The sequence below is a fragment of the Ranitomeya variabilis genome, chromosome 2 (assembly GCF_051348905.1).
Source record: "Ranitomeya variabilis isolate aRanVar5 chromosome 2, aRanVar5.hap1, whole genome shotgun sequence".
In the NCBI taxonomy this organism is placed as follows: domain Eukaryota; kingdom Metazoa; phylum Chordata; class Amphibia; order Anura; family Dendrobatidae; genus Ranitomeya; species Ranitomeya variabilis.
This window is the reverse complement of record NC_135233.1, coordinates 1,083,853,879-1,083,877,805: the sequence shown is the minus strand read 5'-3', so window position 1 is coordinate 1,083,877,805 and position 23,927 is coordinate 1,083,853,879. Positions and strand designations below refer to the sequence as shown.

The 23,927-nt window shown below is 44.4% G+C and overlaps 1 protein-coding gene across 2 annotated transcripts in view; it reads right to left on the bottom strand.

Moving 5' to 3' along the window:
• TFAP2B (transcription factor AP-2 beta) overlaps positions 1-23,309 on the bottom strand; it is a 47,242-nt gene extending 23,933 nt beyond the window's left edge. Inside the window, exons 1-3 of one of the 2 annotated variants that reach the window (XM_077291683.1) lie at positions 23,153-23,309; positions 15,769-16,227; positions 4,581-4,638 (exon numbers count right to left, since the gene is read on the bottom strand). In XM_077291683.1, the coding sequence (XP_077147798.1) occupies positions 4,581-4,638; positions 15,769-16,227; positions 23,153-23,233 (598 nt within the window). In that variant the 5' untranslated portion in view covers positions 23,234-23,309. Of the gene's footprint in view, positions 1-4,580; positions 4,639-15,768; positions 16,228-18,709; positions 19,049-23,152 lie in introns of those variants that run through there. The other variant, XM_077291684.1, reaches the window with a different exon arrangement.
• Positions 23,310-23,927: the final 618 nt, after the last annotated feature.

Below are 23,927 nucleotides of genomic sequence, written 5' to 3'. Positions count from 1 at the left end.
CAGTAACTCCTCCGTGTCAGTAATTCCTCTGTGTCAGTGACTCCTCCGTGTCAGTAACTCCTCCGTGTCAGTAACTCCTCCGTGTCAGTAACTCCTCCATGTCAGTAAATCCTCCGTGTCAGTGACTACTCCGTGTCAGTAACTCCTCCGTGTCAGTAAATCCTCCGTGTCAGTAACTCCTCCGTGTCCCTCCGTGTCAGTAACTCCTCCGTGTCAGTAATTCCTCTGTGTCAGTGACTCCTCCGTGTCAGTAACTCCTCCGTGTCAGTAAATCCTCCGTGTCAGTAACTCCTCCGTGTCCCTCCGTGTCAGTAACTCCTCCGTGTCAATAACTCCTCCGTGTCAGTGACTCCTCCGTGTCAGTAAATCCTCCGTGTCAGTAAATCCTCCGTGTCAGTAACTCCTCCGTGTCAGTAAATCCTCAGTGTCAGTGACTCCTCCGTGTCAGTAAATCCTCAGTGTCAGTGACTCCTCCGTGTCAGTAAATCCTCAGTGTCAGTAACTCTTCCGTGTCAGTAAATCCTCCATGTCAGTAACTCCTCCGTGTCAGTAACTCCTCCATGTCAGTAAATCCTCCGTGTCAGTGACTACTCCGTGTCAGTAACTCCTCCGTGTCAGTAAATCCTCCGTGTCAGTAACTCCTCCGTGTCCCTCCGTGTCAGTAACTCCTCCGTGTCAGTAATTCCTCTGTGTCAGTGACTCCTCCGTGTCAGTAACTCCTCCGTGTCAGTAAATCCTCCGTGTCAGTAACTCCTCCGTGTCCCTCCGTGTCAGTAACTCCTCCGTGTCAATAACTCCTCCGTGTCAGTGACTCCTCCGTGTCAGTAAATCCTCCGTGTCAGTAAATCCTCCGTGTCAGTAACTCCTCCGTGTCAGTAACTCCTCCGTGTCAGTAAATCCTCTGTGTCAGTAACTCCTCCGTGTCAGTAACTCCTCCGTGTCAGTAAATTCTCCATGTCAGTAACTCCTCCGTGTCAGTAAATCCTCCATGTCAGTAACTCCTCCGTGTCAGTAAATCCTCCGTGTCAGTGACTCCTCCGTGTCAGTAACTCCTCCATGTCAGTAAATCCTCCGTGTCAGTAACTCCTCCGTGTCAGTAACTCCTCCGCTTCAGTAACTCCTCCGTGTCAGTAAATCCTCCATGTCAGTAACTCCTCCGTATCAGTAACTCCTCCGTGTCAGTAAATCCTCCATGTCAGTAACTCCTCCGTGTCAGTAACTCCTCCGTGTCAGTGACTCCTCCGTGTCAGTAATTCCTCCGTGTCAGTAAATCCTCTGTGTCAGTAACTCCTCCGTGTCAGTAACTCCTCCGTGTCAGTAAATCCTCCGTGTCAGTAACTCCTCCGTGTCAGTGACTCCTCCGTGTCAGTGACTCCTCCGTGTCAGTAAATCCTCCGTGTCAGTGACTCCTCCGTGTCAGTAAATCCTCCGTGTCAGTAACTCCTCCGTGTCAGTAACTCCTCCGTGTCAGTAAATCCTCCGTGTCAGTGACTCCTCCGTGTCAGTAAATCCTCCGTGTCAGTAACTCCTCTGTGTCAGTAACTTCTCCGTGTCAGTAACTCCTCCGTGTCAGTAAATCCTATGTGTCAGTAACTCCTCCGTGTCAGTAACTCCTCCATGTCAGTAACTCCTCCGTGTCAGTAAATCCTCCGTGTCAGTAACTCCTCCGTGTCAGTAACTCCTCCGTGTCAGTAACTCCTCCGTGTTAGTAACTCCTCCGTGTCAGTCACTCCTCCGTGTCAGTAAATTCTCTGTGTCAGTAACTCCTCCGTGTCAGTAACTCCTCTGTGTCAGTGACTCCTCCGTGTCAGTGAATTCTCCGTGTCAGTCACTCCTCCGTGTCAGTCACTCCTCCGTGTCAGTAAATTCTCTGTGTCAGTGACTCCTCCGTGTCAGTGAATCCTCCGTGTCAGTGAATCCTCCATGTCAGTAACTCCTTTGTGTCAGTAACTCCGTATCAGTAACTCCTCCGTGTCAGTAAATCCTCCGTGTCAGTAACTCCTCCGTGTCCCTCCGTGTCAGTAACTCCTCCGTGTCAATAACTCCTCCGTGTCAGTGACTCCTCCGTGTCAGTAAATCCTCCGTGTCAGTAACTCCTCCGTGTCAGTAACTCCTCCGTGTCAGTAACTCCTCCGTGTCAGTAAATCCTCTGTGTCAGTAACTCCTCCGTGTCAGTAACTCCTCCGTGTCAGTAAATCCTCCATGTCAGTAACTCCTCCGTGTCAGTAAATCCTCCATGTCAGTAACTCCTCCGTGTCAGTAAATCCTCCGTGTCAGTGACTCCTCCGTGTCAGTAACTCCTCCATGTCAGTAAATCCTCCGTGTCAGTAACTCCTCCGTGTCAGTAACTCCTCCGCTTCAGTAACTCCTCCGTGTCAGTAAATCCTCCATGTCAGTAACTCCTCCGTATCAGTAACTCCTCCGTGTCAGTAAATCCTCCATGTCAGTAACTCCTCCGTGTCAGTAACTCCTCCGTGTCAGTGACTCCTCCGTGTCAGTAACTCCTCCGTGTCAGTAAATCCTCTGTGTCAGTAACTCCTCCGTGTCAGTAACTCCTTCGTGTCAGTAAATCCTCCGTGTCAGTAACTCCTCCGTGTCAGTGACTCCTCCGTGTCAGTGACTCCTCCGTGTCAGTAAATCCTCCGTGTCAGTGACTCCTCCGTGTCAGTAAATCCTCCGTGTCAGTAACTCCTCCGTGTCAGTAACTCCTCCGTGTCAGTAAATCCTCCGTGTCAGTGACTCCTCCGTGTCAGTAAATCCTCCGTGTCAGTAACTCCTCTGTGTCAGTAACTTCTCCGTGTCAGTAACTCCTCCGTGTCAGTAAATCCTATGTGTCAGTAACTCCTCCGTGTCAGTAACTCCTCCATGTCAGTAACTCCTCCGTGTCAGTAAATCCTCCGTGTCAGTAACTCCTCCGTGTCAGTAACTCCTCCGTGTCAGTAACTCCTCCGTGTTAGTAACTCCTCCGTGTCAGTCACTCCTCCGTGTCAGTAAATTCTCTGTGTCAGTAACTCCTCCGTGTCAGTAACTCCTCTGTGTCAGTGACTCCTCCGTGTCAGTGTATCCTCCGTGTCAGTCACTCCTCCGTGTCAGTCACTCCTCCGTGTCAGTAAATTCTCTGTGTCAGTGACTCCTCCGTGTCAGTGAATCCTCCGTGTCAGTGAATCCTCCATGTCAGTAACTCCTTTGTGTCAGTAACTCCGTATCAGTAACTCCTCCGTGTCAGTAATTCCTCCGTGTCAGTAACTCCTCCGTGTCAGTAACTCCTCCGTGTCAGGAACTCCTCCGTGTCAGTAAATCCTCCGTGTCAGTAAATCCTCCGTGTCAGTCACTCCTCCGTGTCAGTCACTCCTCCGTGTCAGTAAATTCTCTGTGTCAGTGACTCCTCCGTGTCAGTGAATCCTCCGTGTCAGTGAATCCTCTGTGTCAGTGAATCCTCCGTGTCAGTAACTCCTTTGTGTCAGTAACTCCGTATCAGTAATTCCTCTGTGTCAGTAACTCCTCTGTGTCAGTGAATCCTCCGTGTCAGTGAATCCTCCGTGTCAGTAACTCCTTTGTGTCAGTAACTCCTCCGTGTCAGTAACTCCTCTGTGTCAGTAACTCCTCCGTGTCAGTGAATCCTCTGTGTCAGTAACTCCTCCGTGTCAGTAACTCCTCCGTGTCAGTAAATCCTCTGTGTCAGTAACTCCTCCGTATCAGTAACTCCTCCGTGTCAGTAACTCCTCCGTGTCAGTAACTCCTCCGTGTCAGTGACTCCTCCGTGTCAGTGAATCCTCCGTGTCAGTGAATCCTCCGTGTCAGTGAATCCTCTGTGTCAGTCACTCCTCCGTGTCAGTAACTCCTTTGTGTCAGTAACTCCGTGTCAGTAACTCCTCCGTGTCAGTAACTCCTCCGTGTCAGTAAATCCTCCGTGTCAGTAATTCCTCCGTGTCAGTAACTCCTCCGTGTCAGTAACTCCTCCGTGTCAGGAACTCCTCCGTGTCAGTAACTCCTCCGTGTCAGTAAATCCTCCGTGTCAGTAACTCCTCCGTGTCAGTGTCAGGCTCCAGCAGGATTTGTCACACGAGGAAACCAATGACTAGCCGGTCATCAGCCCACAATGAGCGACTGTAATGACATTAATTAGTGTAATGAGCGGATTCCGTTGCTGGCGGCTGTACGGAGGCTGCAGCTTTGCTCAGGAGCTCACACTCAGTAACACTCGGCAATAGCGATCAGAGTTTCCATGCGTTTTATGTCATTAGGCCTAAATGGCCGCCATGTTATCAAAAGAAAATCAATTTCACAGTCAGACATATTTTTTAAAGGGACCAAAATACAAATTTAAATATGTGAATAAAATTGAAAAAAAAAAATATTTTCAAGCAAGAAAGCGCATTTTGCATTTAAGGTTGATAAATGTATCCTTATTATGCCGACTATCCCTCCTTATTATGCCGCCATTTTGGTTTCTTAAAGGGACATTTTTCAGAATCGATTTTGAAGGCAGAATTGGGAGCAATAACCTGAATATTCATGCCCAGACTCTTTGTATTTCTTCAGTGATGCTATACTGGGTGGACCATTACAATAACACCTACCTTTCTTGATGACTGACTGGTCCAGCAGATTCATCGCATTATTAGCATCTTCCACTGCCTGTGAATATAAACCGAGAGATTAACAGCGGCACGAGGAGGGATATTAAACCATAATATATAGATAACTATAGATAAATCATGAGCTGCTGCGCACATTTCCATTTATATTAACCCGCCAGGACACTGCAGATTATTCCGCGGCACATATGGACACTGAGTGGAAATGAAATATCTCCAGATGATAATAATGAAAGATGAAGAGTCTGGAAGGGCCGCAGTCATTCTCTGATCTTGTTAAACATTGAATTACACAGAGGACTCTGCCTCCCTGCAATCTAATGCGAAATCAATGGGCTCCGTGTGCCCCCGCTGCATAATTCACAGGCCGAGCCCGGCTACCATAAAGGCCCACCTAAATATGAATAAATCTCCCAGTATTGGAAGAGGAAGGAGGGAGAGAAGGAAGAGAGGAAAGAAGGAGGGAAGGAAGGAGAGTAGAAAGGAGGGAAGGAAGGAGGGAAGGAAGGAGGGTAGAAAGGAGGGAAGGAAGGAGGGAAGGAAGAGAGGAAGGAGGGAAGGAAGGAGGGAAGGAAGGAAGGAGGGTAGAAAGGAGGGAAGGAAGGAGGGAAGGAAGGAAGGAGGGTAGAAAGGAGGGAAGGAAGGAGGGAAGGAAGAGAGGAAGGAGGGACGGAAGGAGGGAAGGAAGGAAGGAAGGAAGGAGGGAAGGAAGAGAGGAAGGAAGGAGGGTAGGAAGGAGGGAAGAAAGGAGGGAAGGAAGGAGAGAAGGAAGGAGGGAAGGGAGGAGGGAAGGAAGGAAGAGAGGAAGGAAGGAAGGAGGGAAGGAAGGAAGGAAGGAAGGAAGGGAGGAAAGAAGGAAGGAGGGAAAGAAGGAGGGAAGGAGAGAAGGAAGGAGGGAAGGAAGGGAGGAAGGAAGGAGGGAAGGAAGGAAGGAATGAAGGAGGGAAAGAGGGAGGGAAGGAGGGAAGGAGGGAGGGAAGGGAGGAGGGAAGGAGGGAGGGAAGGAAGGAAGGAGGGAGAGAAGGAAGGAGGGAAGAAAGGAGGGAAGGAAAGAAGGGAGGAAGGAAGGAAGGAAGGAGGGAAGGAAGGAGGGAAGGAAAGAGGGAGAGATGGAAGGAGGGAAGGAAGGAGGGAAGGAAGGGAGGAAGGAAGGAGGGAAGGAATGAAGGAAGGAAGGAAGGAGGGAAGGAAGGAGGGAGGGAAAGTGTGAAAGAAGGAGGAAAGGAAGGAGGAAAGGAGGGTAGGAAGGAAGGAAGGAGGGAGAGAAGGAAGGAGGGTAGGAAGGAGGGAAGGAAGGAGGGGAGGAATGAAGGAGGGAAGGAAGGATGGAAGGAAGAAGGAAAGGAAGTAAGGAGGGAAGGAAGAAAGGAAGGAGGGAAGGAATGAAGGAGGGTAGGAAGGAGGGAAGGAAGGAAGGAGGGAGAGAAGGAAGTATGGAAGGAAGGAGGGAAGGAAGGAAGGGAGGAAAGAAGGAAGGAGGGAAGGAAGGAAGGAAGGAAGGAGAGAAGGAAGGAAGGAGGGAAGGAAGGAAGGAAGGAAGGAAGGAGGGAGAGAAGGAAGGAGGGAAGAAAGGAGGGAAGGAAAGAAGGGAGGAAGGAAGGAAGGAGGGAAGGAAAGAGGGAGATAAGGAAGGAGGGAAGGAAAGAGGGAAGTAAGGGAGGAAGAAAGGAGGGAAGGAATGAAGGAGGGAAGGAAGGAAGGAGGGAAGGAGGGAGGGAAAGTGTGAAAGAAGGAGGGAAGGAAGGAGGAAAGGAGGGTAGGAAGGAAGGAAGGAGGGAGAGAAGGAAGGAGGGTAGGAAGGAGGGAAGGAAGGAGGGGAGGAATGAAGGAGGGAAGGAAGGATGGAAGGAGGAAGGAAAGGAAGTAAGGAAGGAAAGAAGAAAGGAAGGAGGGAAGGAATGAAGGAGGGTAGGAAGGAGAGAAGGAAGGAAGGAGGGACAGAAGGAAGTATGGAAAAAAGGAGGGAAGGAAGGAAGGGAGGAAAGAAGGAAGGAGGGAAGGAAGGAAGGAAGGAAGGAGAGAAGGAAGGAAGGAGGGAAGGAAGGAAGGAAGGAAGGAGGGAAGGAATGAAGGAGGGAAGGAGGGAAGGAGAGAGGGAAGGAAGGAGGGAAGGAGGCAAGGAAGGAGGGAAGGAAGGAAGGAGGAAAGGAGGGAAGGAGGGTAGGAAGGAAGGAAGGAAGGAGGGAAAGAAGGAAGGAGGGGAGGAATGAAGGAGGGAAAGAAGGAAAGACGGAAGAAGGAAAGGAAGGAAGAAAGGAAGGAGGGAGGGAATGAAGGAGGGAGAGAAGGAAGGAAGGAGGGAGAGAAGGAAGGAAGGAGGGATGGAAGGAAGGAGGGAAGGTGGGAACGAAGGAAGGAAGGAGGGAAGGAAAGAAGGAGGGAAGGAAGGAAGGATGGAAGGAAGGAGGGAAGTAAGGAGAGAAGGAAGGAGGGAAGGAAGGAAGAAAGGAAGGAAGGAAGGAGGGAAGGAAGGAAGAAGGGAAATAGGGAGGGAAGGAAGAAGGTTAGGAAGGTGGGAAGGAGGGAAAGAAGGAAGGAAGGATGAAGAGAAGGAAGGAGGAAAGGAGGGAAGGAAGGAGGGAAGGAAGGAAGGAGGAAAGGAAGGAAGGAGGGAAGGAGAGAGTGAAGGAAGGAAGGAGGGAAGGAAGGAAGGAGGAAAGGAGAGAGGGAAGGAAAGAGGGAAGGAAGGAACGAGGGAAGGAAGGAAGGAGGGAACAAAGGAAGGAAGGAGGGAAGGAAGGAGGAAAGGAAGGAAAGGAGGGAAGGAAAAAAGGAGGGTAGAAAGGGAGGAAGAAAGGAGAGAGAGAGGGAAGGAAGGAAGAGAGGAGGGAAGGAAGGTAGGACGAGAGGAAGAAAGGAGGGAAGGAAGGAGGGTAGAAAGGAGGGAAGGAAGGAAGGAGGGAAGGATGGAAGGGAGGAAGGAAGGAAGGAGGGAAGGAATGAAGGAGGGAAGGAAGGAGGGTAGAAAGGGAGGAAGGAAGGAATGCGAGAGAAGGGAAGGAAGGAAGAGAGGTAGGAAGGAGGGAAGGAAGGTAGGAAGAGAGGAAGGAAGGAGGGAAGGAAGGAGGGTAGAAAGGAGGGAAGGAAGGAAGGAGGGAAGGAAGGAAGGGAGGAAGGAAGGAAGGAAGAGGGAAGGAATGAAGGAGGGAAGGAAGGAGGGAAGAAAGGAGGGAACGAAGGAGGGTACAAAGGGAGGAAGGAAGGAAGGAAGGAAGGAAGGAGGGAAGGAATGAAGGAGGGAAGGAAGGAGGGAAGGAAGGAGGGTAGGAAGGAAGGAAGGAGGGAGAGAAGGGAGGAGAGAAGGAAGGTGGGAAGAAAGGAGGGAAGGAAGGGAGGAAGGAAGGAAGGAAGGAGGGAAGGAAGGAGGGAAGGAGGGAAGGAAGGATTGAAGGAAAAGAGGGGGAGAAGGAAGGAGGGAAGGAAGGAGGGAAGGAAGGAGGGAAGGAAGGAAGGGAGGAAGGAAGGAGGGAAGGAATGAAGGAGGGAAGGAGGGAGGGAAGGAAGGAAGGAAGGAAGGAAGGAAGGAAGGAAGGAGGGAAGGAGGGAGGGAAGGAGTGAAAGAAGGAGGGAAGGAAGGAAGGAGGAAAGGAGGGTAGGAAGGAAGGAAGGAGGGAGAGAAGGAAGGAGGGTAGGAAGGAGGGAAGGAAGGAGGGGAGGAATGAAGGAGGAAAGAAAGGATGGAAGGAAGAAGGAAAGGAAGGAGGGAAGGAAGAAGGAAGGAGGGAAGGAATGAAGGAGGGAAGGAAGGAGGGTAGGAAGGAGGGAAGGAAGGAGGGAGAGAAGGAAGTATGGAAGGAAGGAGGGAAGTAAGGGAGGAAGGAAGGAAGGGAGGAATGAAGGAAGGAGGAAATGAGGGAAGGAGGGTAGGAAGGAAGGAAGGAAGGAGGGAAGGAAATAAGGAAGGAAGGATGGAAGGAAGGAGGGAAGGAAGGAGAGAAGGAAGGAGGGAAGGAAGGAAGAAAGGAGGGAAGGAAGGAGGGAAGGAAGAAGGTTAGGAAGGCGGGAAGGAGGGAAAAAAGGAAGGAAGGGAGGATGAAGAGAAAGAAGTAAAGAAGGAAGGAGGAAAGGAGGGAAGGAAGGAGGGAAGGAAGGAAGGAGGAAAGGAAGGAGGGAAGGAGAGAGGGAAGGAAGGAAGGAGGAAAGGAAGGAAGGAGGGAAGAGAGAGGGAAGGAAGGAGGGAAGGAAGGAGGGAGGGAACAAAGGAAGGAAGGAGGAAAGGAAGGAAAGGAGGGAAGGAATGAAGGAGGGAAGGAAGGAGGGAAGAAAGGAGGTAAGGAAGGAAGGAGGGAAGGAGGGAAGGAAGGAGGGAGAGAAGGAAGGAGGGAAGGAGGTCGCTAGGCTTTTATCAACTTGATTTCATTCTTTTCGATTTTCGCTTGGGCTGTATAATAAATGATGGTTAATTAAAGATTTATATATAATGAAATATGTGAGGAGGAGGGGAGGGAGAGGAGGAGTGCTGGAGAATGGGGAATCCAATGAAATCAGGAAAGTGTTATTATTATTACTATTATTAGTGTTATTATTAGCAGTAGTTAAGCTCTACAACATTGGAATTAAATAGCATATTCAGATTCTAGTATTAATTATTAATAAGAATAAGAATAAGAAGAAGGAGAAGGAGAAGAAAAGAAAGAAGACGAAAAAGGAGAATGATGATGATTCTGACAAACAAGTGGTAAACATTAGTGATTGTTACATTATAGTATTAGACACAAAAGACAGAACAAGCCTCAGAAATTAATGAAACAAGACACATTAATAAAGTAAATAATATTATTTATAGGACGAAATTAAGGGGATGACTGCATCATTTACAAATCTATCTGTCTGTCTTCATACAATTATATGTTTTTATATGTATTCACATGGATGATAGATAACAGATGATGGATAGATAATTATAGATAATAGATAGATAGATAGATAGATAATTATAGATAGATAACAGATAGATAATAGATAGATAGATAGATAGATAGATAGATAGATAGATAGACAATAGATAGATAGATAGATAGATAGATAGATAGATAGATAGATAGAAGATGGATAATAGATAGATAATAGATAGATAATAGATAGGTAGATATATATTAGAAGAAAAAATGGAGCTAGAGCTAGAATAATAAAATAAAATTAGAAATAGGTAGACAGAGAAATTGGTTAGATAAAAAATGGATGACATAGATAGAGGACAGATAGATAGATAATAGATAGATAGAGGACAGATAGATAGATAAAAGATAGATGATAGATAGATAAAAATTAGAATTGAAAGCCACACAAGCAAACAATGTAGTAATAGAGGTGCCAAAACCTTCCAGGCATGGAGCAATCCTACAAATAATTCCAAAAAATGAAGACAAAAAGACAGATAATAGATAAATGATGAATAATAGATAATAGAAATTAGATAGATAGAGCAGTAGTCTCAACTTCAATGTAAATCCATGCTGGGAATTGTAGTTCTCCTGTGCAGCATGATATACAGGTGTCTATGGCTCTGATGCACTTGCGACCTCCTGGCAGCACTAACTTGTTAACCCTTTCATGCAATTACCGGGGGGATCACCGGCAGCTCTGCTTATGTACAGTGAGATAGGGGAACACTAATATGGGGACGTGGGAGCGGGGTCAACCGACATGTGGTCAGTGGTCACAGGGTCCTGGCTCCAGGGCTGGCCTCGGAAGGGTTAACCGGAAATTGTCACAAAATGAGAGCAATGTAATGACCTGTGGAGGGGGGAGGCCAGGTAGACGACCCCCATCCTCCTCCTCCCCCCACAGCAGTAACATGGAGGAGTTGTGGTAGTTAATGAGAAGAGTCATGTCTGCTGTTGTAGCTAATCACAGCCTGGTGCAGGGGATGTGCCGGCATGCTGCCACTTAATAGTCACTCAGAGCATCGTAAAGATTTAATTAGGAAAGAAGATGCCACCAAGTAGTGAGAGTTGTAATTACTCCTGCACCCACTCCTTTCCATGGGAGGAGCAGAGCCCTGCTGGGGACACATTATCACAAGGAACATGGCAGAATCGGATCCATTGGCACATGATCACTTGGAGGTGACAGTCCCCTCTCTGCAGCCGCCATGTTGGTTGTCAGTAACTCTGATGATCAGGAGAGGAGACACAAGGACATTATATTCACTGGAGCTTCAGTCATTGACTGTCTCTACACTGGTGGTCTCAGGTTGTATGTAGGGGCTGCAGGTAATCATGCAGGTAAGGGTGATCAGGCCAGGAACAGACATGATGGAAGCCAGAGGTAGGCATTAACCCTGTGCTGTCCATACAGGACCTCTTGGTGATCTATACAGCTTCTATATGCCACCTTTACCCCATCTACAGGTGATGTCTAATTATTGGGGAGACGGTGGAGTTGGGATTGGGGGATGGGTGGTCGTACTTGGCCCCTAGTGTTGGGGACCTATATGATTCGGTTAAGATAGAATGTGCCAAAACCAAAGCTTTCCTCAGGTGGGGGCAGATAAAAAGCCAAACTCTATGTGCTATCAGTGTCATCCATAGGAGGGCTCTACAACATGTGTGTGCACTGTGAGTGATACAGCACAGCAGGGTTTTCACTCACTTTTTCTCTTGTAGGGTTTAATTTTTTGTGGCCAATGTGAACATGCATTAAACTCCTGCATGTGTACCAACTCAAGTTTAGCTCAATTTTTGTGTTTTTTTTTCTTTGCATTGTTGCATTATGTGCAAGCCGGGGTGTGGCCTTCCCCTCTCCTGAGCTAGAGATTGTATATAAGGCTTCCCCAGTCTGGTGTCTCACTGGTTGGGCCCAGTCCTCTTGTCTGCCCTTATTCACACTGAGGTCAATATTGACACATGGTAAGAGACAGCGTAGGACCGTCCTGATCAGAGTTACCTTGTCAATGGTGGGATGGCTTTTGTGCTATTAATTGATAAAAAGACAGTATTACTAAAAACTCTGTGTTATCTAAATGCACTTTTGCTTTTTTACTTAGTTACAGCTTGGATTATTGCTTACTTTTTCTCTTGTGTAAACATATGACCCAGCCCCATTTCCCCACTCTAGGGATGGGAAACACTACACTCAAAACATATACATACACATACTGACCAATGATCATGTTATTAAACTGCATTGAATCAAAGAGTGTTGTAGTTTTTTTTTAAAAGTTACAATTTTATTAACATATATGCCAACAAACAAAACATACGCATTAAAATAGTGCCTCAAAACCGCTAAAAACAGTATTTTTAGCAGTTTTGAGGCACTATTTTAATGCGTATGTTTTGTTTGTTGGCATATATGTTAATAAAATTGTAACTTTTTTAAAAAAAAACTACAACACTCTTTGATTCAATGCAGTTTAATAACATGATCATTGGTCAGTATGTGTATATAATTACTTTTTCTCTTGTAGGTTTTAATGTGAGTGATACATTGTAGCCACCAGCCTGTGTGTACTGTGTACTGTGATTGATACATTGTAGCCACCAGCCTGTGTATACTGTGTACTGTGAGTGATACATTGTAGCCACCAGCCTGTGTGTACTGTGTACTGTGATTGATACATTGTAGCCACCAGCCTGTGTATACTGTGTACTGTGAGTGATAAATTGTAGCCACCAGCCTGTGTATACTGTGTACTGTGAGTGATACATTGTAGCCACCAGCCTGTGTGTACTGTGTACTGTGATTGATACATTGTAGCCACCAGCCTGTGTATACTGTGTACTGTGAGTGATACATTGTAGCCACCAGCCTGTGTGTACTGTGTACTGTGAGTGATACATTGTAGCCACCAGCCTGTGTGTACTGTGTACTGTGATTGATACATTGTAGCCACCAGCCTGTGTGTACTGTGTACTGTGTGTGATACATTGTAGCCACCAGCCTGTGTATACTGTGTACTGTGTGTGATACATTGTAGCCACCAGCCTGTGTATACTGTGTACTGTGAGTGATACATTGTAGTCACCAGCCTGTGTGTACTGTGTACTGTGATTGATACATTGTAGCCACCAGCCTGTGTACTGTGTGTGATACATTGTAGCCACCAGCCTGTGTACTGTGTACTGTGAGTGATACATTGTAGCCACCAGCCTGTGTACTGTGTACTGTGTGTGATACATTGTAGCCACCAGCCTGTGTACTGTGTACTGTGAGTGATACATTGTAGCCACCAGCCTGTGTACTGTGTACTGTGTGTGATACATTGTAGCCACCAGCCTGTGTGTACTGTGAGTGATACATTGTAGCCACCAGCCTGTGTATACTGTGTACTGTGAGTGATACATTGTAGTCACCAGCCTGTGTGTACTGTGTACAGTGAGTGATACATTGTAGCCACCAGCCTGTGTGTACTGTGTACTGTGAGTGATACATTGTAGCCACCAGCCTGTGTACTGTGTACTGTGTGTGATACATTGTAGTCACCAGCCTGTGTACTGTGTACTGTGTGTGATACATTGTAGTCACCAGCCTGTGTACTGTGTACTGTGAGTGATACATTGTAGTCACCAGCCTGTGTATACTGTGTACTGTGAGTGATACATTGTAGTCACCAGCCTGTGTGTACTGTGTACTGTGAGTGATACATTGTAGCCACCAGCCTGTGTGTACTGTGTACTGTGAGTGATACATTGTAGCCACCAGCCTGTGTACTGTGTACTGTGTGTGATACATTGTAGTCACCAGCCTGTGTACTGTGTACTGTGTGTGATACATTGTAGCCACCAGCCTGTGTACTGTGTACTGTGTGTGATACATTGTAGCCACCAGCCTGTGTACTGTGTACTGTGTGTGATACATTGTAGTCACCAGCCTGTGTATACTGTGTACTGTGAGTGATACATTGTAGTCACCAGCCTGTGTACTGTGTACAGTGTGTGATACATTGTAGTCACCAGCCTGTGTGTACTGTGTACTGTGAGTGATACATTGTAGTCACCAGCCTGTGTACTGTGTACTGTGTGTGATACATTGTAGTCACCAGCCTGTGTACTGTGTACTGTGTGTGATACATTGTAGCCACCAGCCTGTGTACTGTGTACTGTGTGTGATACATTGTAGCCACCAGCCTGTGTACTGTGTACTGTGTGTGATACATTGTAGTCACCAGCCTGTGTACTGTGTACTGTGTGTGATACATTGTAGCCACCAGCCTGTGTACTGTGTACTGTGAGTGATACATTGTAGCCACCAGCCTGTGTGTACTGTGAGTGATACATTGTAGCCACCAGCCTGTGTACTGTGTACAGTGTGTGATACATTGTAGTCACCAGCCTGTGTATACTGTGTACTGTGATTGATACATTGTAGCCACCAGCCTGTGTATACTGTGTACTGTGTGTGATACATTGTAGTCACCAGCCTGTGTGTACTGTGTACTGTGAGTGATACTTCGTAGCCACCTGTGAGATTTTATTTTGGAGAAGTAACAATGTATCACCTGGATCTTTATTCTTCTGTGTTCTGTAATGAGGGGAGGGAGGGGCTGACACTTCATGTATCTGTCCCTCTGGAGTTCAGACTTTAATAATTATAAGGTTACCGGTAGATGATAACTTAAGGCATAGAAGCAAATAGAGAAGAACAGAGTGTAATAAAGTTCAAGAAAAAGGGTGAAACAAGAAAATTTGCTCATTGAAGGAAACTGCGCACGAGTGAAATGTAGAAGATGCAAATCTCACCAAACACAAAACTGCTAAAGTGAGAAGGTTGTGGATGAAGATTGTCAGTGTGCACCCAGTAAGGATGCAGTGGGGACCCGTCATGTAGCAATTATCCAATAAAGTCATATGACATATATATATGTATTACCAAACATGAGAGATATACAATTATTTTCATACCAGCTCTGCCATTACATGTGCAGGAATCCAGTATATAGAAACCATCCAATAGTATCATATATATATATTTCAACCATGAAATTGGAAAACTAAGATGTAAACATATTTTTTCGTTTCTTTCTTTATTTGTTCTTTCTTTATCTTTCTTTCTCTCTATCTACACTGTTCAACATTGAAATTGCTACATTAAGATGGAAAAATCTATCCATTTACCCTTTCTTTCTTTCTCTTTTTCTTTCTTTGTCTTTCTCTTTCTTTCTTTCTTTTTCTTTCCTTCCTTCTTTCTATCTCTGTATCTGAAACTCTTCAACATTGAAATTTCAACACTAAGATGGAAAAAAATAATTTTCCTTTCTTTATTTTTCTTTCTATTCTTCTTTCTTTCTCTGTATCTACACTGTTCAACATTATGGAAAAATGTGTCTATTTCCTCTTTCTTTCTTTCTTTCTTTCTTTCTCTCTCTTTGTCTTTCTTTCTCTCTCATTATTTCTTTCTCTCTTTTTTTCTCTGTCTTTCTCTCTCTTTCTGTCTTTCTCTTTCTTTCTTTTTCTTTCTATCTTTCTTTCCTTCCTTCTTTCTCTTTCATTCTTTCTCTCTCTCTCTTTGTCTTTCTGTCTCTCTCATTATTTCTTTCTTTCTCTCTCTTTTTCTGTCTTTCTGTCTCTCTCTTTCTTTCTCCCGTTTCTTTCTTTCTGTCTTTCTCTCTTCCTTTCTCTCTTCCTTTCTCTCTTCCTTTCTCTCTTTCTTTCCTTTTCCTTCCTTCCTTCCTTTTTTCTCTTTCCTTCTTTCTCTTCCTTTCCTTCTTCCTCTCCTTCCTTCCTTCTTCCTTTCTCTCTTCCTTTCTCTCTTCCTTTCCTTTCCTTCTTCCTCTCCTTCCTTCCTTCTTCCTTTCTCTCTTTCTTTCCTTTTCCTTCCTTCCTTCCTTTTTTCTCTTTCCTTGTTTCTCTTCCTTTCCTTCTTCCTCTCCTTCCTGCTTCCTTTCTCTCTTTCTTTCCTTTTCCTTTCTCTGTTCTTTTCTCTCCTTCCTTCCTTCCTTCCTTCCTTCCTTCCTTCCTTTCTTCCTTCCTTCTTCCTTTCTCTCTTCCTTTCTCTCTTCCTTTCCTTTCCTTCTTCCTCTCTTTCCTTCCTTCTTCCTTTCTCTCTTCCTTTCTCTCTTTCTTTCCTTTTCCTTCCTTCCTTCCTTTTTTCTCCTTCCTTGTTTCTCTTCCTTTCCTTCTTCCTCTCCTTCCTTCTTCCTTTCTCTCTTTCCATCATTCCTTCCTTTTCTTTCCTTCCCTCTGTTCCCCTACCCCATCCCCTAGAGAGCTGAGCTGATCACACCTACCTGCAGGTCGTCCATGCTGGGGTGGCCGATGCCGTGCAGGGACAGGCTGTCGCCCATGCCGGAGTCCAGGCCGTGGTGGGCCGAGTGGAGCAGCACGTCCGGCCGCCGCACCGAGTGGTAGTCCCTCCGGGGGTCCAGGCCTGACAGCTGGGGCAGGGAGGCCCGGGGCTGCGGTAGCAGAGAGCCCGTGTCCGCGCTGACGTCCTGCCTCTGGCGCTGCCCCCACGGGTGCTGCTGCGGCTGGTGCAGAGGGTTTAAGGAGTACGGGTCGTTGACGTGGGAGTACGGGTCCTGGCTCTGGTGGTAGGGCAGCGGCTGGTAGGGCGGAGGGAAGTACGGAGGCTGGAAGTCCGAGGACGGCGTGTGCGACAGCGGAGGGGCGCTGGAGTACGGTCCCTGGGAGACGGAGCCCAGCTGGGACAGGCGGGAGCTGTGGCCGGGCACACCGTCATGGCGGTCCTGGAAGGCAAGGCCGAGAGGAGGCTTATCAGGCAGGGCAGAGCAAAGACAAGAAGGACACTAGTGTAAGGAAACATGATTTTCTTATAAATATGGCTCCAGTAAGGATGATCTTTCCCCCTGTCCCTGCTCTCCACCTTCTCCTGGGCCCTTTTCCTTCCTTCTCCTCTTCCTTTCCTAACTTTTCCTTCCACATTCTTTTCCTCTTGCATTAACCCTTTTTCCCCCCTCTGTTGATTCTTCTTTGAATATATCTTCTCACTTGTTTAATAGTTTGACATCACTGTGTTATGTTTTATCACTCATCTTCTTATTTATAACTATAATCCCCTTCCCATAGATTGTTAAAAAAAAAATCCCCCCAAATTAAAAAAGAATATTGTTGAAAAATGCTATATGGTCTATAAATGGATGGATATATATATATATATATATATATATATATATATATATATATATATATATATATATATATATATATATATATATATATATATATATAATAAAATAATTAACAGCAAAAGAAGTCACATCAAATCTGCACCGCCCATTTCCATCCAGACTGATTGTGGCCTGTGCAATCACAGAGGAAAATGAAATATATCCAGACATAATATCTCAATAGTGCAGCAATAGAATTGCACTTGTTAAATATTGACAATTACAGAAACATAATAGTTGATCGAATACTTCTGGGGATTTCAGCTTCTGGAATTGTAGAATTAAATGATAAAGAAACACACAAATGAAAGGCCATCAGATAGAAACAGGAAAATAAAAACTATTGGGAATTATATTAAATAACAACAAATCCTAATCTGACCAAGTAAGCACGAAAAACAATACAAAATGTGGCCAGAATATTAGTTACAAATCCTAATCTGACCAAGTAAGCACGAAAAACAATACAATATGTGGCCAAAATATTAGTTACAAATCCCAATCTGACCAAATAAGCAGAAAAAACAATACAAAATGTGGCCAAAATATTAGTTACAAATCCTAATCTGACCAAATATGCACGAAAAACAATACAAAATGTTACCAGAATATTAGATCAAACTCTTAGTTTAGTATACCATTAGAAAAGCAATTAAATAGTTAGCAATTATCATACTGATCTACAACAGTAAAACAAAAAATCCAACCTAATATGATAAGAAATGCAAATATAAAAATAAAAAAATCAGACACTACTTTAAATAAGGAAATTTTAATAAAATAAAAAATGCACTTAAAAAGGAATCCAGATTATATTATAAGAGGAAAGGTTCCAAAAAAACCTCTCCAAAAATAAAAAAAAACAACAACAAAACAGAATAAAGCAAAACAAATAAACAAAACTAAATAGAATTAAAAAATATCCTAAAAATAAATAGGAAATTGCTTACAAAACAAGAACAATGCAGAAGTTTAGATTATCCCAGCTAGGAAAAGAGGGATAAAAAACCCCAAAACAAAACAGAATAAAGCAACAAAAAAATAAATAAAATAAAGCAAAATAGAATAATAATTAAAAAAATCCTAAAAATAAATAGGAAATTGCTTGTAAAACCAGAAGAATGCAGAAGTTTAGCTTATCCCAGCTAGGAAAAGAAGGATAAAAAAAACCCACAACAAAACAGGATAAAGCAACAAAATAAAAAATAAATAACATAAGACAAAATAGAATAAAAAAAATCCTAAAAATAAATAGGAAATTGCTTACAAAAACCAGAACAATGCAAAAGTATAGCTTATCCCAGCTAGGAAAAGAGGGCTAAAAAGAAACAAAAACAAAAAAAAACAGAATAAAGAAAAAAATTAAAAAATAAATAAAATAAAACAAAATAGAATAAAAAATATCCTAAAAATAAATAGGAAATAGCTTACAAACACCAGAACAATGCAGAAATTTAGCTTATCCCATTTAGGAAAAGAGGGATAAAAAGAAACAAAAAAAAAAACAGAATAAAGAAAAAATAAATAAATAAAATGAAACAAAATAGAATTAAAAAATCCTAAAAATAATTAGGAAATTGCTTTCAAAAACCAGAACAATGCAGAAGTTTAGCTTATCCCAGTTAAGAAAAGAGGGATAAAAAAACCAAACAAACAAAAAAACAGAATAATAAAAAAATGAAAAATAAATAAAATAAAACAAAATAGAATAAAAAAAATCCTAAAAATAAATAGGAAATTGCTTATAAAAACCAGAACAATGCACAAGTTTAGCTAATCTCATCTTGGAAAAATCCATGGAAAAGAAGGTATTTTCAAGAAGAAAAAAAAAAAAAATCAGTCCAAATCGCCAACAGCAATATCTGGAGAATTTTTTTTTTTTGTCTCCAGCTGAGTATGGTCCACTCCTAAAAATAAGAATTCAGAGAAAGCCCAGCTGTAGCTACAATGATTGCCCTAAATGACTAAAGCCAAAGGCGTTAAAGGGAGATGAGGGGAAGAAAAAAAAAAAAAAAAGAAATAATGGAAGCAATGAACTCACCATAGCTGAATAGGTGTGTACTAACATCTGGACACAATGCGGAGCCTTCAAGGGTTAAATCGAGTAAAAGGCTTTACTATAAGATGGGAACCCTACAAGAACACTGCCTGACTTAGATCCAGGTCTATCCATCAAATAATGGGCGAATATTAGGGAGTGTGGATTGTCCTCTCTGTGTGTCCTCCTCTAAGCTCCTCTTCCACCCAAGGCTAGGCTGACACTGCTAGGAGGACCCTTCCCACCAATGCTCTACACCGCCTCACAATCATTGATATTCATGACTATTAATATTACACCGAGGCAGCAGGAAGCTCCTCCATCCAGCCAGCTCTCTAGCTCCCCTATTATTGTAAATGACGTTCATTCAGTGGAGAATTACTAGATGTAATCAGACAAGGGGGCTGGCCAGAGGAAGTCTTGGCTAAAAGTTTACCAGTGGTAGGATGAACAACTGTCAATGAAAGGAGATGGAGGATTTTTTTTATGCACAGCCCCTACTGGAATATGGAATGAGTTAGGTGCTAGAGGCTAAAGAAAAAAAAAAAGATTTCCTTCTCTTTCACTTAATTATACCTTGCTAATAGCCCTCGGTGATTAACACTTCTCCTTTAAGCAAATAAACAAAGGGCTTTTGCACAGTAGACAAGAGGGTGCTGGGCAGAGTTTTGCGCATAGTGCGCATGGGGAATAAAAAATAAAAGGATTTTTATGTAATTTATTTTTTTTTCTTTCTCCTTTTTCTTACAGAAAGCGAATTTCTAGTTTCATGGATGGCCACGGGCAATTTTTTTACTGTCTTTTGATGTCTTGTGAACTAGCAAAACCAGTCTGCCTGTCATTATTATCTGCTTGTTTTGGAACATAGTTCTGCATTTTAACCCAAGTTTGTGATTATCCCAGGCTGTTTAAGATGCCCCTTTTTTTGTTGTGTATTTTTTTTTTTTTCAGTATAGATATACATTTTAAGCAGATTTTCTGCTCGAATATTATTGTCGGGATATATTATAAAGGAGGTCAGAAGAAAGCTGCCTATAAGCGCCATATTCACAATTGTCGCAAAGGTTTTTATAGGGCGCTAGACAGTGTGTGTGTGTGGGGGGGGGGGGTCACAGGGGGGGAGGCGAATTTTAATAACTGATTGTGTTGTATAGAAATGATAGAATTAATTAACTATTGCGAGAAGGAGAGGGAGATGATTCAATATGTGCAAAGACAGAAAAATGGAGAAAAATGGCAGAAGGGGCACATAGGAGGAAAGAACCCCCTGAAATAGAGGGGGACACTACACATAGAGAAGAGGGGGCAGAAAGAGGAGAGACTGGCCCAAAATAGGGCAAATACAACGGGAGATGGAAGAGAAATAGGGGGTACAGGGTGAAGTAGAGAGGACCCTGAAATATGGGGAAAAGTGGGGGTACACAGATGTAACAGAGGACAGAAAGAAGAGTCGGAAAGTGGGGCAAAGACAATAGGAGATGGGAAAGAAAGGCAGAAAGAGGGGCGCAAAGAAAGAGAGAAGCCTGAAGTAAGGAGGAAAGGTAGAGGGGGCAGAAAAGAGGGGAACATGCAAAAAAGAAGGAAGGGGATAAACTGAGACTGGGCACAAGGAGAAGGGCAAGAAGGAAAAAGATGGAGAGGGCAGAGAAGGGGATGGAGCTAAACTATGGCACAAAGAGAGGGCACACAGAAATAAAGGGGGCACAGAGAGTCACACAGACAGGGGGCACAGAGAGACACACAGACAGGGGGCACAGAGAGACACAGACAGGGGGCACAGAGAGACATATAGAAATAAAGGGGGCACAGAGAGACACACAGACAGGGGCACAGAGAGACACAGACAGGGGCACAGAGAGACACAGACAGGGGGCACAGAGAGACACACAGACAAGGGGCACAGAGAGACATACAGAAATAAAGGGGGCACAGAGAGACACACAGACAGGGGGCACAGAGAGACACAGACAGGGGGCACAGAGAGACATACAGAAATAAAGGGGGCACAGAGAGACACACAGACAGGGGGCACAGAGACACACAGACAGGGGGCACAGAGACACACAGACAGGGGGCACAGAGACACACAGACAGGGGGCACAGAGACACACAGACAGGGGGCACAGAGACACACAGACAGGGGGCACAGAGACACACAGACAGGGGGCACAGAGAGACATACAGAAATAAAGGGGCACAGAGAGACACACAGACGGGGCACAGAGAGACAGACAGGGGGCACAGAGACACACAGACAAGGGGCACAGAGACACACAGAAATAAAGGGGCACAGAGAGACACAGACAAGGGGCACAGACACACAGACAGGGGGCACAGAGAGACACAGACAGGGGGCACAGAGAGGCACAGAGAGAGGGGGCACAGAGACACAGAGACAGGGGTACAGATAGACTCACATATAGGGGGCACAGAGAGACACACAGACAGGGGTACAGAGGGAGCAGCACCGCTTTGCATTGCGCGTATCTAATTCAGCATATGCCGGATTATTGCAGCGTTCCGCTGATAATTAGCGTGACCGGCGCTATAGAGAGGGAGCCGGCTGCCTGCAGGGAGTGGGGGTCCGCCACCCCCTCCAGCCCCCAATGCACAACCTCCATCCTGTATGATGTGTCCTCCAACCTCGGCTCCGGCCATCAACCTGCAAGGAAGAAAGTCACCTCCTCCTCCTCCTCCACCTCCTGTGGAGCTCCTGAAGTTCTCCAGACGGGGTAACCATTAACCGGGGCCAGGACTGAGGGCTCCTAGCACCCAGCCTGCAGGGCTCACACACCCGAACCACCCGGCTACAGGCACCCATTGTTATCCGGGAGAAACACCCCAAGCGCCATCTCTATGGGGGAAAGACCCTGCCAAAGTGAGGAGCGCCCCCCAGAACGAAGTGCCAAACTCTGATACATATATATATATATATATATATATATATATATATATATATATATATTTATATATATACACACTGTAGATATATATAAATAACTATGCATTATATATACACTCACTGTAAGTGCATATAAAAATACACATAATATACTATATATATATATATATTTACACATATATATATATATATATATATATATATATATATATATATATAATAACAATGGATGCAATTTATGTGCAAGTTTGTGTACATAAGAAAATGTTGAAATTTCAAGCAGGGAAATTCAGCTTGAAAAAACAAAAAACGAAATGTAACAATCAGATGTAGAATAATATTATTCAGTCATAGAATATATCGGGCAAAAAAATATATACGTGAGAAAATGTAAAAGAAAAATGCAAATAAGAGCAGAAAATAAAATAAGATGTACACCATATCGAGCAGTGGGGTAACTAAATGCAGCAATGCATAGAAAATATCAAATCTAAATTCTATGTAAGTTATAATGTACAGACCTTGTAGGAAAAGTGTATAATGCACAACATACAGAGGGTATTATATATCATATACACATGGTGCAGAATACATAGATGGTCGCTTGAAAATAATGATTAGATTGCTTTTCATGATATATATATATATATATATATATATATATATATATATATATATATATATATATATATATATATATATATATATATGGGTAAGGGTATAGACTATGTATAATATAATGTATAAAATGCGAGTACAATGGTTAAGGTTTACACAACGTTTACAAGTGTAATATATATATATATATATATATATATATATATATATATATATACAGATATGTATTACATAAGGGACACAGTGTGTATATTATACTGATGCATAATCTGTCTGTATAAATGTATAGAGTATATAAGCAGATGTATAACTGCTGCATAACAAATAATGGAAAACTAGGTAAAATACAGAGAGTGTGTGATGTAAACCCAGTGTGTAGAAATTGTGCAGCAGATATTGCACGGATCTGGTGTAATCTATACTGTAGTCAATATATAGACGGATTCATTGTATGGAAAATGACTATAAATTCGATAGTGGAGAGAACATATATTGAAGATAAAGTACAGAACAGATCGATGTGAACAGATGAAGATGGAGACTTTGTAACTCTGCTGTAAACTAGATAATAAGCAGGGAATATAATATATGAGGAATGATTATACTGCCATGATGTGCGATGTATATAACAATGATTATAAGAAAGATACGTGGAGAAACTCGGTGTCATAATGGAAGTTGTAATTTTGGGCGAATTTTGGAAACTTTTTTTTTTCCCACTTGGAAAGTCGTCTAATAACTACACGAAGTCTGGGAAGTGTGCAGAATGCAGGGGAAGCTTATAATAGAGGGAGATAGTAATAAGGTGAGTTCTAAAGTGCAGGAGCTGTGATCTGGGGAGAGTCTGTGGTGTGGATCTGTCCTGTGTGGATCTGTCCTGTGTGGAGCAGGCTGGGGATGGAGCAGTGATACAATGTCGCCTTTACCTCGTAGATATCTTCATACTTGACATTTTCCACCAGTTTCCAGAGCATCGTGGCCGAGTGTTCAGTGTGTGCTGAGCGCATTCATGTGAGGAGCAGATGTCTGCAGTCTCACTCACTCCCTGTCTGTAATGATCCACACACGACTGAAAGTGGGGGGGACCCACTCCACGGAGCAGCAGCAACAAAAGGCTGAGCTACAGCACCCGGCTCCTGCCCCTGCCCCTCATCCATCAGATGCCTGTACCACCCTGTGTGTGGGGATGTGAGGGGGGACAGGGGGTCTGCAGCCAGGGACAGGGGGTCTGCAGCCAGGGATAGGGGGTCTGCAGCCAGGGATAGGGGGTCTGCAGCCAGGGATAAGGGGTGTGCAGCCAGGGATAAGGGGTCTGCAGCCAGGGATAGGGGGTCTGCAGCTAGGCAGAGGGGGTCTGCAGCCAGGGATAGGGGGTCTGCAGCTAGGCAGACGGGGTCTGCAGCCAGGGATAGGGGTCTGCAGCTAGGCAGACGGGGTCTGCAGCCAGGGATAGGGGGTCTGCAGCCAGGGATAAGAGGTCTGCAGCCAGGGACAGGGGCTCTGCAGCCAGGGATAAGGGGTCTGCAGCCAGGGATAGGGGGTCTGCAGTCAGGCAGAGGGGGTATACTGGGACAGGAGGTCGGTGCACAAGCTCTGCAGGACGGAGAAGTGTCCGTGTAAAGAGGGAAAGTGGTTACATGGAGGGGGCTACTAAGTATGATATAGATATCTCCTATAAATGGATCATACAACATCCCAAAC